Source organism: Taudactylus pleione, unplaced genomic scaffold, assembly GCF_031769625.1.
Source record: "Taudactylus pleione unplaced genomic scaffold, aTauple2 ptg001106l, whole genome shotgun sequence".
Classification (NCBI taxonomy): domain Eukaryota; kingdom Metazoa; phylum Chordata; class Amphibia; order Anura; family Myobatrachidae; genus Taudactylus; species Taudactylus pleione.
In genome coordinates, this window is record NW_028285507.1 from 27,056 (window position 1) to 43,037 (window position 15,982).

Consider the following 15,982-nt stretch of genomic DNA (forward strand, 5'->3'; position numbering starts at 1 on the left):
TAAGAAAACAATGTTTTGTTTTAATATAAACCTCTTATATCTCATGAGTTAATGATTTGCACAGTATTGGAGAAGCGAGTGACGGCCTGACCACGGCACTACACATCTGTACATAAGGCCGGTGCCCCGAGGTGCAGTGTGTGTGTGTAACCGGGATACGTACAGTAACTGTAACAGATCGGCCAGCGTTTCATTATGGAGTGGGACCAAATGCACTTCTCTTGGCAACAGATCTCCAGGGATGGAGCCTGCTTAATGTTACTGTACAGTAGCCTATACAATACTGGGTTATTAGTAGCTCAGGCAGAGAATTACAGGATACAGAGTACAGCAGAGTTCTGGGTACTGGAGAAGATGTATTAACCATTAATTCCAGCCACACAATCCGACTCACATGAAAATGTAAAAGGGTCATTAACTTTTTTTTTCAGTCCATTTCTCAGTTCCAGCAGGGGGCGCTGCTCCGGATAAACCAGACGTCTGTAGATGCGATTCCAGTGCAGACCAGTACAGGCCAGTGCAGCCTTCCCGCCCGTCCCATATAACAGTACCATACTTTTGTTTATAAGTGGAATTTTCTTCTATTTGAGTCCATCTCATGCCGCTATAAAAAAAGGAGAAAGGGAGACATTTACTTCCATGAACGAGACTGCAATATAACCGTAATGTGCTACCATGACACATCTTGTATTTGCTACAAGGATCCAGGAATCTAAGATGTATGCCATGCTGGTTTTACCAGTTATCGTACAGCAGCGGTAATTTACAGCAACTGCGACTGGTCTCACTCGCCCCGCCAATAAAATCAGGGGCTCCCTAGGTACAGTACAGCCACATGTACACCGGGCAGCACACGTAGGATGTAGGGGTACCACAGCAATGTGGGGGTGCATAGAGAGGGGAGGATCCAGTTTAGCTCTCACTAGTGTTGTAAAGAAAATCACATGTCTGTATTATGGCGGTCACCAAGCCCCCGTGCCCTTTAACCATGACAAACCTGACACACACTACACACGTTTCATGAAACCTTTTCGGTGAATATTTTTTGAAATTCTGTTAAAATAAGGGGGGGGAAAAAAGTCACAGAATGGCCTCTTCTTCTTACTATAAACTCATTTTCCTCTAAATAGAAGACCAGAAAATAAAAATATTTATTCTAATTTGCTGCCAGACCAATCCCCTATCTGTAGCGATACCGGCCTACGCAGAAGCATTTTATAAGAAACAATGGAGATATATTAAAAAAAAAAAAAGTTATCTGGACATTTGGTTTGGCTAGGAAGGGGTTAATCAGCAATAAGACAACTTAAAACCGTTGTAAAACTACAAAAGCGACACTGGTCATTAAGGGGTTAAAGGAAAAAAAAAAAATCAAATCTAAATAAACAATAATAATCTAATGCGCTCCCCCTGGTGCTGTGCTGGTGTTGTCTACTGTATTTTAAGGAGTATAAGACAGATGATTCTAGAGTAATATGTACAACACAGTGGGCGTAATACCGTGTGATGTAGTGATGTATCATGTACAATATGGACTAGAGATAGTGAAAGTACACAGCATTTAATGTAGTAAAACAACATCAATAAAATACAATAGGATATACTGTTGCTAGTCAAAGTCACAATAAGGGTAACTATAATATAGGTACAGCAGTATGGAAGGTGAGTCCCAATGCACGTGATAGGTAAAACTGGTAGCGTGGAGGAAGGCCTAAAGGGCCGAAACGCGTTGGGACCCACACTCAACCTCCTGCTTGATACTGCAATTTCCCTGAATTCCGAATCACGTGACCGCCACCTGCCCCTAGAGCGCACTCTACCCGTAAGAACATAGGAGCTGGCCGATCATTGCTGCAACACAGAGGAGACTGTTCCACTCAGGACGAGAGAAGGAGAGGAAGGCACAGCAGTAACGCGGCTCATCCCCCACCGGCAACACCGCAAAACCTGCTGTACCAACCACGGAGCTACACTCCAGGTCGACGCTCAGCGGACCACCAGGACCAGGTGTGCCGCTTGTTGCGTCCCTGGAGAGAAACCCGGAGAACGCCAGACAGCCTGAAACAGAGACTCCAACATACAGGTACCCCCACACTTGTGTTACCCCACAAAGTGCGATCATCCTCTACATACCCATCGCTTCACTTGTTGAAGAAGTGACTGAAAAGGATCAGCTCAGGTTTGGTCGCCACCTGTTGACTTCCTTTAATATATCAGCATAACCATGCTACCAGTTTTACCTATCACGTGCATTGGGACTCACCTTCCATACTGCTGTACCTATATTATAGTTACCCTTATTGTGACTTTGACTAGCAACAGTATATCCTATTGTATTTTATTGATGTTGTTTTACCACATTAAATGCTGTGTACTTTCACTATCTCTAGTCCATATTGTGCATGATACATCACACGGTATTACGCCCACTGTGTTGTACATATTACTCTAGAATCATCTGTCTTATACTCCTTAAAATACAGTAGACAACACCAGCACAGCACCAGGGGGAGCGCATTAGATTATTAGCATACCCCGTCAGATATAATCCAGTGCGCAGGAATACCGAATCTCTTATTATAAATCTAAATAAGACATAAAATATTGTGCAGTCAATTCACGCCACGAGGGCTGTTCCGCAATGACACCCCCCCCAAGCTGCATGTGCCTCCCAGACCGTCTAGCCCTAGGCCAGGTCACATGACCGTAAGGCAGCCTATCACCCCCACAGCAGTGTTAGCGCCACCTACAGAGCACATACCTTGTGGATCCATTCGTACTCTCCATACTTTGAATCAAAGGTTCCTTTCTGCAGGGACCGGAGCTTCAGTGTAAACCTGGGTCCAAGCTCCTGGATCCCTACTTTCTTCTCACTCTTGAAGATGTACCTGTAAAGGAAAAGTAATAGCATTGGGGTAATATTATGAACAATCACATGAGCAGTTCTGGGGGGGAACCAGGGGGATCGCCCTCGTCAGGAGAGTAATAAAATACCTGTGGTATCTAAAGAAGATGTAGTCTCGCTGGTTGTGAAAAGTTGCCACCTGTCTTCCTATAAAATGGGGATCGTGGGGGTAGAGAGAGGCAAACATGCGCCCGATGGAGTGACCGAGCCGCGTGGTGAAGTTGTTTAAGATGACCTCAGGTAGGTGCTCTGTCGGTGGCTTTCCTTTCCTCTGTGGACAGTAAGAATTCAGACTCAGATGCTGCAGAGGATATACTCACAAGCACTTTCCCCAAAGCTGAATAATCACTATCTATATATACACTGAGCATTCACTGCTCTCAGTTACCGCACGCACTAAAGGAGACGCATTTCCCAGCAGCTTCCTCCCTGCTACCAGCGGATGGTTAGAGGAAAATCACCGTGATCTCCAATAACGTTTAGCGGACGTCTACGGGAACCTACAATACTTTAGTGATGCTCTGACTTAGGCAGCCTCTGCAGAAACCTCCTCAGTGCGGCTATAGCCTGATGGTCTGGACGCGGCCGCACTAGGGAGGCAGAACAAAAGGAACAGCAAGAATATCCGCTCTCCTATTTTATACGCACCCGTACTTTTGGTGGGAGATCGGGTGGTATCGATTTGTGATGGGATAAGTCTGCTGGCCCACATTAAAATATATTCCTTCTATAGAGAAGAAACATAATGGAGGTTTGTACTACGTGGTATCATACTGGTGGAATTGTGCCTATATATATATATATATATATATATATATATATATATATATATATATATATATATATATATATATATATATATGTTATAACAAGAGATATGGTAAGAACTTACCTTTGTTATCTCTGTTTCTACGAAGTCCATAGGGTCCACAGGGTTGACCTTGGGGTATAGGTTGGGAACCAAATCCGGGCACCACGCAGTTAAAGCTTTTAGCTCCCAGGATGCACTTGGGTCCACTCTCCCTATAACCCCACCCCCCACCTCAGTTTGTAAGTAGCCAAAGGCCGGAGGAGGAGAGAAAAAGAGAGAGAAAACTGGAACACTCTAGAACCATACTCACAGAAAAGGAGACGGGAAACCGGTGACCAGTAACACAGCCCATATGAAGCCAGGTGCGTCAGGGCGGGCGCCCTGTGGACCCTATGGACTTCGTAGAAACAGAGATAACAAAGGTAAGTTCTTACCATATCTCTTGTTTTCTACTTCAGGGTCCATAGGGGGTCCACAGGGTTGACCTTGGGGATGTCCCAAAGCAGTTCAACCAAGGGTGGGGACGCTCCTGTGCTGAGAGGAGAATCCGTCGCCAAAAAGGAAGCATCCTGAGAGGCAAAGGAAACCAATGCCTAGAACCTTAAAAAAAGGTTTGGACAGAAGACCACGTGGACACCTAGTAAGGCAAAACAGCCGAGGCGCCACAACGAGCCGCCCACGAGGGTTACATGACCCGAGAAAAAACAAGCCTCAACGACAGAAATGCCTACCTATGGGTAGGCCCCTGAGGAAGACATACGAGGCCATCCAGCCAACATTTCATTATAGGCCGGCCATCGTTTCCTGTGAAAACCAGAAACCGCAGACCACCAATAAGGAGTCCGATTACCATAAGGAACTTGAACGGATCATATAAAGCCAAAGAGGCCGGACCACAGTCAATGAGGCCACACCAGCCGAGAAGACTGGGGACTGAATGGCCGTACCATAAGTTCCAGAATAATATGGAACCTAAAAACCACTCTAAGAAGAAATACAGGGCGAGAGCAACTCACACCCTGACCTGATGCCCTCCAGAAGAGGGAGCCACATGAGAACGCTCCCAATTCAGACACTCTCCTGGTAGATTTAAACACCCTGAGAGAGAGAGAGCTTAAACAATAGACCATGTAATGGCTATCACAACCAGCAGTTCCATTGACTGTCCCCGGACGGAACAAAGAACCACTACTAACTCCCCAGGAGTCCCTAGGGAGGACAAGTGGAGGCATAATCCAGAAAACACTCCAAAGGATGAACTGGATACCAGAGCGGAGCAATTCCATATCTTAACCATACCGACAGTGTAGAGATCCGCACTGTCAGGAAGGCCAGGCCAAGGGTGAAACCCAAGCCAGCCGGAAGGAATGCCAGAATATCTGAAAATCCTGGACACCGGAGGATCGTATCGACAGGTACGATACCATAAGAATTATGTATGCCACAGTCCGTGGCAGATCCCAGCAAAGTCTGGCCTATCTGCTCTAAACATCTCAATGAAGACAGAGCCAGGGAAGCCCTAGGACCACAGTAGGGGCGCAGTCAAAGACAAACGATCCAGGTCCAGGGAAAAACAAGGACCCTGAGACAACAGGTCCAGATAGTGAAGCAGTAGGAACGGAGTATCGATGAGGAGACTCCGAAAATCTCAGTACCAGTGATGTCTGGGACGAACTGGAGCCCCCAGAAGGAAAACCCCTCCGTCTCGAATTAAACTTCCGAAGACCTCGAGGAAGAAGGGAGACCGGAGGACACAGGTACACAAAGTGGAAGGACCACTTCACTGACAAAGAGTCACTGAAGATAGCTTCAGTACTCCTGGAGCTGGACTGTAACACCGGTAATGTGTGATCAAGTCAGAAGGCCATGAGGATCAATCCCCTCAGGGAGGCCCCCTCTGCTCACCAGGAGTTGAAACCTCTCTTGGAGAAGAGACTAGTCCCCGGGATGCACGTCGCAACAGCTGAGGAAGCCCGCTTCCCAATGGAGAGCTCCGGGAATAAACACTGCAGAGTTGGCCAGGAGAAGACCCTTGGACTATGTCAGAATGGATGACATACCTGACATTGCCACCCAACTACCAGTGTTGCCTAGATGGAAGTCACTGTTGTGACACTGTCGGACTGAACCTATTCAGGTTTACCGTGACATATGGGTTAGGCCAGAGTGAAGGTCCAAGACAGCCTAAAGTATCAACAAGTTAAGTGGCAGGACAGAAACGACAGACGTCCAACTGCCCCGAAACGAATGCGGACCAGACACTGTCTGTAGCAAAGAACACCCTGGACGAGATGGCCATAGCCACCCGGACAGAGACCAACTCGCCTCCGGAGAAAGTATCATCGTTCGAACAGCGATCCGATGGGAAAAACTCGATCCATCTGGAGGGGAGTCAATTATGGCAAGGTCTGGAATGGAACTGAGCACATTCCACCCTACCAAAAGGTAGACACTCTGGTAGACCGCGCATCACAAAGAGTAATGACATATGTCGAATGCGTAGATATCCGCACACTCCAAGTTGAAGAGTGGAGATCTTGTCTTACGCCAGAAAAATTCTCAGAGTCTGAGAATCCAGCAGTGCTCCCAGATGAAGAAAACCCTGTGAGGGATGTAGGGAGGACTTTTTCTCCGTTGACTAATTATCTGTGCCGAGAAGAAGCCACGGTTATCCTGACCTGGCGGTAAAGTACCTTGGTGATCCTGCTAAAAGCAGGAGACCGTCCAGAGAAAGGAGCATTCGGATACCCTGAACAGGTGAACTGTCAGAAAATCCATAAGGCTGGTAAACCCCGGTGGAGTTGAGGACAGTCCCAAAAGGCAGAGCCCGAAACTTACAAGTGTTGCTGTGGCACAGCAAACCTGAACCCATGCTGATGAGATGGCTCTGTACGTACCCGTAGGTACGTATCCTGAATACTCAGATATACCCTAAAATACCCTAAAATCCCCAGGTTCCAAACGTCGGATGATGGAGCATGGACGATTCCACCTGAGTCCAGGCACCGTTGGAATCTGATTCAGGGATTTGAGACAGAGTATAGGCAAATGAGGACCAGTCGGTCACCGCCCCAGAAAGAAAGTAGAACAACCAGTCCCTCACTGAGATAGTGAGGTTGGCCGAAATAGCTCTGCTTACCACAAAGACTGTATAGCTTTCTGGGATTGTAAGGCCCTGATCAGGTCTGAAGAAGGGCCCGTGTAACAATGCCTGTGAGGAGGCTGCCTGAGCAATGAGAGGCCGTTGAGAATCAGTACCTCACTCTGGAAATTCCCCAGATGTAGACCTGTCCCGTCAGGCTGAGGGTATATCCTCAGGTGTAGAAACAGGGTCGTCCGGAAGTCCAGGACTGCTCGGTACTGGATATGGTGGCCCCCATGGAGGCCGACAGCCTAGGAAAAAACAGGCCTTTAGGCTGACCCTGAGGACAAAAAGACTTAACAGAGTTAGTCCGAATGTAGTGGGAGTAGCTAAAGACGGTATCTCCCCATTAGTGATACTGCCAATGATGCAACGATCTTGTCAAGGTCAGGACCAAACAAGATCTTCCCCATGGAAGGAGTGTGCACCTCTGCTTTCCCATAACGCAGCCATAGGGTACTGCGGCGGATACAGACGCCGCCGAAACCCTGAAAGTTAGAAGACCGGCATCCCATGAGGTAATCCCACATATGACCACTGCATATTTTATGTGAGCGGCAAAAGATATTTGAACCTCAGGACGTGTTGGAGGGGAAAAACGTCACAAAAGCATTACCCTGCGATGGCCATGGTAGGACGGGCAACAGGCCCTGAAAACGAGTACATTGAATTCAGGCAAAGTTACCACCTACGGATCCGTAAAATCCGTCCAGGCCGGGATGGGAGGCGTATTAATGCCTGTAACCCGATGATTAACATACAAATCCATCCCAGAAGGGGATTTCCATTACTTGTGAGGACCCTCAGGGAATGGGAAACAGGAGGCCTTTGTGACTCCTCGTATCTGGCGACAGCCAGACTCCCGCTATGAGATCCACCCTCTGGGCAGAAAACGGGAGATGTATGATACAGGTGCAGGATCGACATTCTCTATATCCAGAATGAACCTGGCTACCAGCCCCAAAGCAGGGATAATAATACTTGAAATCGGCTCCCCCCATGTGAGAGGGAAAGAGCCGAATATACCATCCAGTTCACGGCAGAGCCACTGGTCAGTAACCACAGGACGTATATCACGCCAATTAGTATTTCTATAAAACAACATCCACCAGGGTGGCCGTTGTGGTAATCCCTGCAAGGGGAATGACAGACCGATGTGGTATCGGAGGTAATTCATGTACTGTGAAAAACCCCGGCGGGGAGCGACAGTCTGTTGCACAGGGGTAAATTGCAAGAAATTGCGAGATACCCCAAGTTCAAAAGGGCAGTATGGTGAAGTAACTCCAAGCGAGTGACGACAATGGGGCCCGCCCGGCGATCCTCAAAGGAGAGGATCCTGAGAAATAAACCGCCCTTTAAGGGGGTCGTGCAAGGGGCCCGGCGCCAGATGGTGCCGCATACATAAACCTTTCTGAGTTAAAATCCTCCGCACTAATTCCTGCAGGCTATGACTTGCAGGATCGCAATAATGGGTGCAGTATCGTGTGCAATCTCCTGGTCAGATATATCTGACTATCTTGACGGAAATATTAAGCAGCGCCATACCGGTCCTGACTGACGCTAAGATTAGCTGCAGGGACCCATTATCAGCGTATGCAACTCACAGTTCCATCTAAAATATGGCAACGTGCAGCACGCAACAGTATGTGACAAACCTCACAGATATTAACAAATATATATATGTGAGGTCTCAGAACCACCCCAGGTACACCTGTATTAGGGCAGATAAAGAAAAGGGATAGATATACACTGACAGGTGAGAGAAAAAGCAGACAGTCAGCACTAGCAAAAGTCACATACAATGCAGAAAAATATATATACATACATAAGCATGACATATAATATACTGCACAATGTCGCTACATTCAACTGCCCAGATTCAGTGTCTGGGAAGGCTATAGCGCTGTGTACACTCACCCAAATGGCCAGGTACGCAGGGGGACTGGGCTCACTGACATCCTAAGAGTTCTGCAGCACCACAGAGAGAAAATGGCCACTGGAGACCTCAGAAGAAGCGTGGCCCGCGGAGGAAGCAGCTCAGCGACGCCAGACTGTATTATTGAAAGGCGCGCTGAGCTGAGGGGAGGAGCCGCTAGACAGGGAAGGCTTCCTCCCCTGGCTAGCAATTAACCCCCCGGGATGCTGGCTCCCGCTGCCGCTATAATCCCTGGTGGGCTGTGGACACGCGGGGTATGCCTCCATGGAGGGGGAGCCCGCCGCCACCGCTAGCGCCTCCGGTCTGTCCCCAGAGACCGGAGGCATAAGGCTGCATATTCACACGTGGATCACCGCAAGCGGTGACCACGCGACTTACCTGTCCCCGTCGATCCGGCAGCAGCCCAGGGATTCCTCCAGAGCCCGGCTAGTACAGACTCTGGGGTCCCGCTGCGATCCCCAGATCTGTACTGGCGTCGCAGCACCGGCGGGGTGTAGGAGCGGCAGCTCAGACGTCCATTGGACAGTCTGATGCTGCCGCTCTGAAGAGTAGTAAAAAATAATAAAATAAAACTCTTTTAAGCTTAGGGGCTGCTAAGCAGCCCCCCTGCAGTAACGGTGACCCAACTCCGGCCGGGCACCAACTTAAACTGAGGTGCCTCTGGCTGGGGGGTGGGGTTATAGGGAGAGTGGACCCAAGTGCATCCTGGGAGCTAAAAGCTTTAACTGCGTGGTGCCCGGATTTGGTTCCCAACCTATACCCCAAGGTCAACCTTGTGGACCCCCTATGGACCCTGAAGTAGAAAGTAAATGGTTTACAGAAAAGAGAAAAAAAAAAAAAACGCATCAGACACGAGATATAATCGCCATCTGCAAAAGGTCTCATAGTAAGAGCAGCGAATGTATAACGCCACAAGTACTGGTATAGGCTGGCGCGGTATATAATCATCCAGGAACGAGACATCTTGGTAGAGCACATAATGGCTGCTGGGGTAAAACGCATGGTAATAAGAGGACGTCTTTCAATAGAGGCCAAATTAACTTATTTATTTACTTTCCTCCAGTTTGTAAGTATCTGTCTGTATCATACTTTAGTAACACTGTACATCATCATCCCACCTATAGTAACATTGTACATCATCATTCCACCTATAGTAACATTGTACATCACCCCCTACTATAGTAACATTGTACATCATCATTCCACCTATAGTAACACTGTACATCACCCCTACTACAGTAACATTGTACATCACCGCCTACTACAGTAACATTGTACATCACCCCTACTATAGTAACACTGTACAACACCCCCTACTATAGTAACATTGTACATCACCCCCTACTACAGTAACCCTGTACATCACCCCTACTATAGTAACATTGTACATCATCCCCACTATAGTAACATTGTACATCATCATCCCACCTATAGTAACATTGTACATCATCATCCCACCTATAGTAACATTGTACATCACCCCCTACTATAGTAACATTGTACATCATCATTCCACCTATAGTAACACTGTACATCACCCCTACTACAGTAACATTGTACATCATCATTCCACCTATAGTAACCCTGTACATCACCCCTACTATAGTAACATTGTACATCATCCCCACTATAGTAACATTGTACATCATCATTCCACCTATAGTAACCCTGTACATCACCCCTACTATAGTAACATTGTACATCATCCCCACTATAGTAACATTGTACATCATCATCCCACCTATAGTAACATTGTACATCACCCCCTACTATAGTAACATTGTACATCATCATTCCACCTATAGTAACACTGTACATCACCCCTACTACAGTAACATTGTACATCACCGCCTACTACAGTAACATTGTACATCACACCCTACTATAGTAACACTGTACAACACCCTCTACTATAGTAACATTGTACATCACCCCTACTACAGTAACATTGTATATAATCACTACTATAGTAACAGTGTACATCATCCCCACTATAGTAACATTGTACATCACCCCTACTACAGTAACATTGTATATAATCACTACTATAGTAACAGTGTACATCATCCCCACTATAGTGACATTGTACATAATCACATACAGTATGTCAGGCCAGCAAAAACACAGCTAAAGATTATACAGTAAACGCTTTCTACGGAGGGAGGGAGGGGGGGGGTGACAATAATACAGTGTTTATGCCAATGGAACAATAGAGTCTCCTCCTTCCTATCATATCCGCTTGGCATCTGCAACGCTCTACGCCCACCAGGCGAGGCAGATCTCTGACACACGGTAACACATGGCAGCAGGATTTTAATTGGAGGAGTACATCCAATCAGGAGTTGGCTAACATTTGTAGCTGTGTGCCGGATAGTCTGATGCTCACACATTATATTATAAACTGACTCCGCAGAGGTCCATCTACACTGCGCTGTCTTGGAGTCATCCTGGACTCCTCCCTCTGCTTCAAACCACACATTCAGCGCCTCTCGCAGTCCTGTCATTTCCATCTCAATAATATTTCCAGGATCAGACTCTCTCTCACCCTAGATGCTACTAGATCCCTCATCCACTCACTGGTCATCTCCCAAACCCAATTCGAGGTTCTTACGCTCACTTACAAAGCCCTCACCCATTCCTCTCCCATTTACATCTCTGATCTCCTCTCCCTTCACTCTCCTGACCGTCCTCTTCGCTTAACAAATGCCGCCTCTCCTGCCAACTGATTACTTCCTCCCACTCCCACCTCCAAGACTTTGCCTGTGCTGCTCCTCACCTCTGGAACTCTCTCCCTCTCCCGATCAGACTCTCCACAATCCTTCAAACGGGCTCTCAGGACTCTCTACATCATTATAGCCTTCCAGCTCTCACCCTAACCCACTGCTCCATGCTCCTTCCTCCCTGTCTACCCCATCTGTGTCTGCCCCGCCCCTTTAGAATGTAAGCTCTTACGAGCAGGACCCTCTACCCTCTTGTGCTTCTCCCTACTTTACTTTTTTCTACTCCTTACTCCCCATTAGGGCACCTAACACTTGGCTGCTGGCTCCCTGCTGCTTATTGTGAGTGTTATAATAGCTAATGCAGCAATGTATATAAACCTTGTCCTGCACTGTAATGTACTGTAAGTCACTGGTTTCTTGTTCACTTATTTGTCTATGTACTACGTAAGGCGCTGTGGAACACTTGTGGTGCCATATAAAGTATTATAATAATAATAAAGTACAGGGCTGCTGCTACATTGACCAAATGGGTATTAATGTTATATGGGACAGTGTGTTACAGACAGACACATATAAACGCCCTCCTAGAACTGTTGCAGCAGCATTAGGTTGAGTGTAACAAGGTCCCTAATCATGAGATAAGAAATGTCTATAGTTGGAAAGTTCATTTAATAATTAAATAATAAACATAAGAAACGCACCTTCATCTCTTTGCGCAGACGCACGTTACTCATTTTAAAGTGAGCTGTGGGGCCATCAGGTAAATGAGAGAGAATAAGTCCATCTGTACATTGGAGTTAAGGACATGTACTAAAAACAAAAACGTCAATCTTTATTCTGGTTAGATGTCAGAAAGCTTGTTCTCCAATGCGGCTGGTCATTGTGAGCACATATACATATATATATATAGCGTCACTGAGCCTTCTGTGCCCTCTTTATATAGTCCCCCGTAAGGAGAGGACAGAAGGCTCAGTGACTTTATATATAGTCCCCGTCAGGAGAGGACAGAAGGCTCAGTGACTTTATATATAGTCCCCGTAAGGAGAGGACAGAAGGCTCAGTGACTTTATATATAGTCCCCGTAAGGAGAGGACAGAAGGCTCAGTGACTTTATATATAGTCCCCCGTAAGGAGAGGACAGAAGGCTCAGTGACTTTATATATAGTCCCCCGTAAGGAGAGGACAGAAGGCTCAGTGACTTTATATATAGTCCCCGTCAGGAGAGGACAGAAGGCTCAGTGACTTTATATATAGTCCCCGTCAGGAGAGGACAGAAGGCTCAGTGACTCTATATATAGTCCCCGTAAGGAGAGGACAGAAGGCTCAGTGACTTTATATATAGTCCCCGTAAGGAGAGGACAGAAGGCTCAGTGACTTTATATATAGTCCCCATAAGGAGAGGACAGAAGGCTCAGTGACTCTATATATAGTCCCCCGTAAGGAGAAGACAGAAGGCTCAGTGACTTTATATATAGTCCCCGTAAGGAGAGGACAGAAGGCTCAGTGACTTTATATATAGTCCCCCGTAAGGAGAGGACAGAAGGCTCAGTGACTCTATATATAGTCCCCATAAGGAGAAGACAGAAGGCTCAGTGACTTTATATATAGTCCCCGTAAGGAGAGGACAGAAGGCTCAGTGACTTTATATATAGTCCCCGTAAGGAGAGGACAGAAGGCTCAGTGACTTTATATATAGTCCCCGTAAGGAGAGGACAGAAGGCTCAGTGACTTTATATATAGTCCCCGTCAGGAGAGGACAGAAGGCTCAGTGACTTTATATATAGTCCCCGTCAGGAGAGGACAGAAGGCTCAGTGACTTTATATATAGTCCCCGTAAGGAGAGGACAGAAGGCTCAGTGACTTTATATATAGTCCCCGTAAGGAGAGGACAGAAGGCTCAGTGACTTTATATATAGTCCCCGTAAGGAGAGGACAGAAGGCTCAGTGACTTTATATATAGTCCCCGTAAGGAGAGGACAGAAGGCTCAGTGACTTTATATATAGTCCCCCGTAAGGAGAAGACAGAAGGCTCAGTGACTTTATATATAGTCCCCGTCAGGAGAGGACAGAAGGCTCAGTGACTTTATATATAGTCCCCCGTAAGGAGAAGACAGAAGGCTCAGTGACTTTATATATAGTCCCCGTCAGGAGAGGACAGAAGGCTCAGTGACTCTATATATAGTCCCCCGTAAGGAGAGGACAGAAGGCTCAGTGACTTTATATATAGTCCCCCGTAAGGAGAGGACAGAAGGCTCAGTGACTCTATATATAGTCCCCATAAGGAGAAGACAGAAGGCTCAGTGACTTTATATATAGTCCCCGTAAGGAGAGGACAGAAGGCTCAGTGACTTTATATATAGTCCCCCGTAAGGAGAGGACAGAAGGCTCAGTGACTTTATATATAGTCCCCGTCAGGAGAGGACAGAAGGCTCAGTGACTTTATATATAGTCCCCGTCAGGAGAGGACAGAAGGCTCAGTGACTTTATATATAGTCCCCGTAAGGAGAGGACAGAAGGCTCAGTGACTTTATATATAGTCCCCGTAAGGAGAGGACAGAAGGCTCAGTGACTTTATATATAGTCCCCGTAAGGAGAGGACAGAAGGCTCAGTGACTTTATATATAGTCCCCGTCAGGAGAGGACAGAAGGCTCAGTGACTTTATATATAGTCCCCGTCAGGAGAGGACAGAAGGCTCAGTGACTTTATATATAGTCCCCGTAAGGAGAGGACAGAAGGCTCAGTGACTTTATATATAGTCCCCGTAAGGAGAGGACAGAAGGCTCAGTGACTTTATATATAGTCCCCGTCAGGAGAGGACAGAAGGCTCAGTGACTTTATATATAGTCCCCGTCAGGAGAGGACAGAAGGCTCAGTGACTTTATATATAGTCCCCGTAAGGAGAGGACAGAAGGCTCAGTGACTTTATATATAGTCCCCGTAAGGAGAGGACAGAAGGCTCAGTGACTTTATATATAGTCCCCGTAAGGAGAGGACAGAAGGCTCAGTGACTTTATATATAGTCCCCGTCAGGAGAGGACAGAAGGCTCAGTGACTTTATATATAGTCCCCGTAAGGAGAGGACAGAAGGCTCAGTGACTTTATATATAGTCCCCGTAAGGAGAGGACAGAAGGCTCAGTGACTTTATATATAGTCCCCGTAAGGAGAGGACAGAAGGCTCAGTGACTTTATATATAGTCCCCGTAAGGAGAGGACAGAAGGCTCAGTGACTTTATATATAGTCCCCCGTAAGGAGAAGACAGAAGGCTCAGTGACTTTATATATAGTCCCCGTCAGGAGAGGACAGAAGGCTCAGTGACTTTATATATAGTCCCCCGTAAGGAGAAGACAGAAGGCTCAGTGACTTTATATATAGTCCCCCGTAAGGAGAGGACAGAAGGCTCAGTGACTTTATATATAGTCCCCGTCAGGAGAGGACAGAAGGCTCAGTGACTCTATATATAGTCCCCCGTAAGGAGAGGACAGAAGGCTCAGTGACTTTATATATAGTCCCCCGTAAGGAGAGGACAGAAGGCTCAGTGACTCTATATATAGTCCCCATAAGGAGAAGACAGAAGGCTCAGTGACTTTATATATAGTCCCCGTAAGGAGAGGACAGAAGGCTCAGTGACTTTATATATAGTCCCCCGTAAGGAGAGGACAGAAGGCTCAGTGACTTTATATATAGTCCCCGTCAGGAGAGGACAGAAGGCTCAGTGACTTTATATATAGTCCCCGTCAGGAGAGGACAGAAGGCTCAGTGACTTTATATATAGTCCCCGTAAGGAGAGGACAGAAGGCTCAGTGACTTTATATATAGTCCCCGTAAGGAGAGGACAGAAGGCTCAGTGACTTTATATATAGTCCCCGTAAGGAGAGGACAGAAGGCTCAGTGACTTTATATATAGTCCCCGTCAGGAGAGGACAGAAGGCTCAGTGACTTTATATATAGTCCCCGTCAGGAGAGGACAGAAGGCTCAGTGACTTTATATATAGTCCCCGTAAGGAGAGGACAGAAGGCTCAGTGACTTTATATATAGTCCCCGTAAGGAGAGGACAGAAGGCTCAGTGACTTTATATATAGTCCCCGTCAGGAGAGGACAGAAGGCTCAGTGACTTTATATATAGTCCCCGTCAGGAGAGGACAGAAGGCTCAGTGACTTTATATATAGTCCCCGTAAGGAGAGGACAGAAGGCTCAGTGACTTTATATATAGTCCCCGTAAGGAGAGGACAGAAGGCTCAGTGACTTTATATATAGTCCCCGTAAGGAGAGGACAGAAGGCTCAGTGACTTTATATATAGTCCCCGTAAGGAGAGGACAGAAGGCTCAGTGACTTTATATATAGTCCCCGTAAGGAGAGGACAGAAGGCTCAGTGACTTTATATATAGTCCCCCGTAAGGAGAGGACAGAAGGCTCAGTGACTTTATATATAGTCCCCCGTAAGGAGAAGACAGAAGGCTCAGTG

The 15,982-nt window shown here is 46.8% G+C and overlaps 1 protein-coding gene across 1 annotated transcript in view; it reads right to left on the reverse strand.

Moving 5' to 3' along the window:
• Positions 1-15,982, reverse strand: part of RPF1 (ribosome production factor 1 homolog) — a 25,597-nt gene continuing 9,615 nt past the window's right edge. The window contains exons 6-9 of the mRNA XM_088461811.1: positions 12,216-12,298; positions 2,995-3,176; positions 2,762-2,888; positions 1-604 (exon numbers count right to left, since the gene is read on the reverse strand). Coding sequence (XP_088317937.1) covers positions 563-604; positions 2,762-2,888; positions 2,995-3,176; positions 12,216-12,298 — 434 coding nt within the window. The 3' untranslated portion in view covers positions 1-562. The remainder of the gene's footprint in view (positions 605-2,761; positions 2,889-2,994; positions 3,177-12,215; positions 12,299-15,982) is intronic.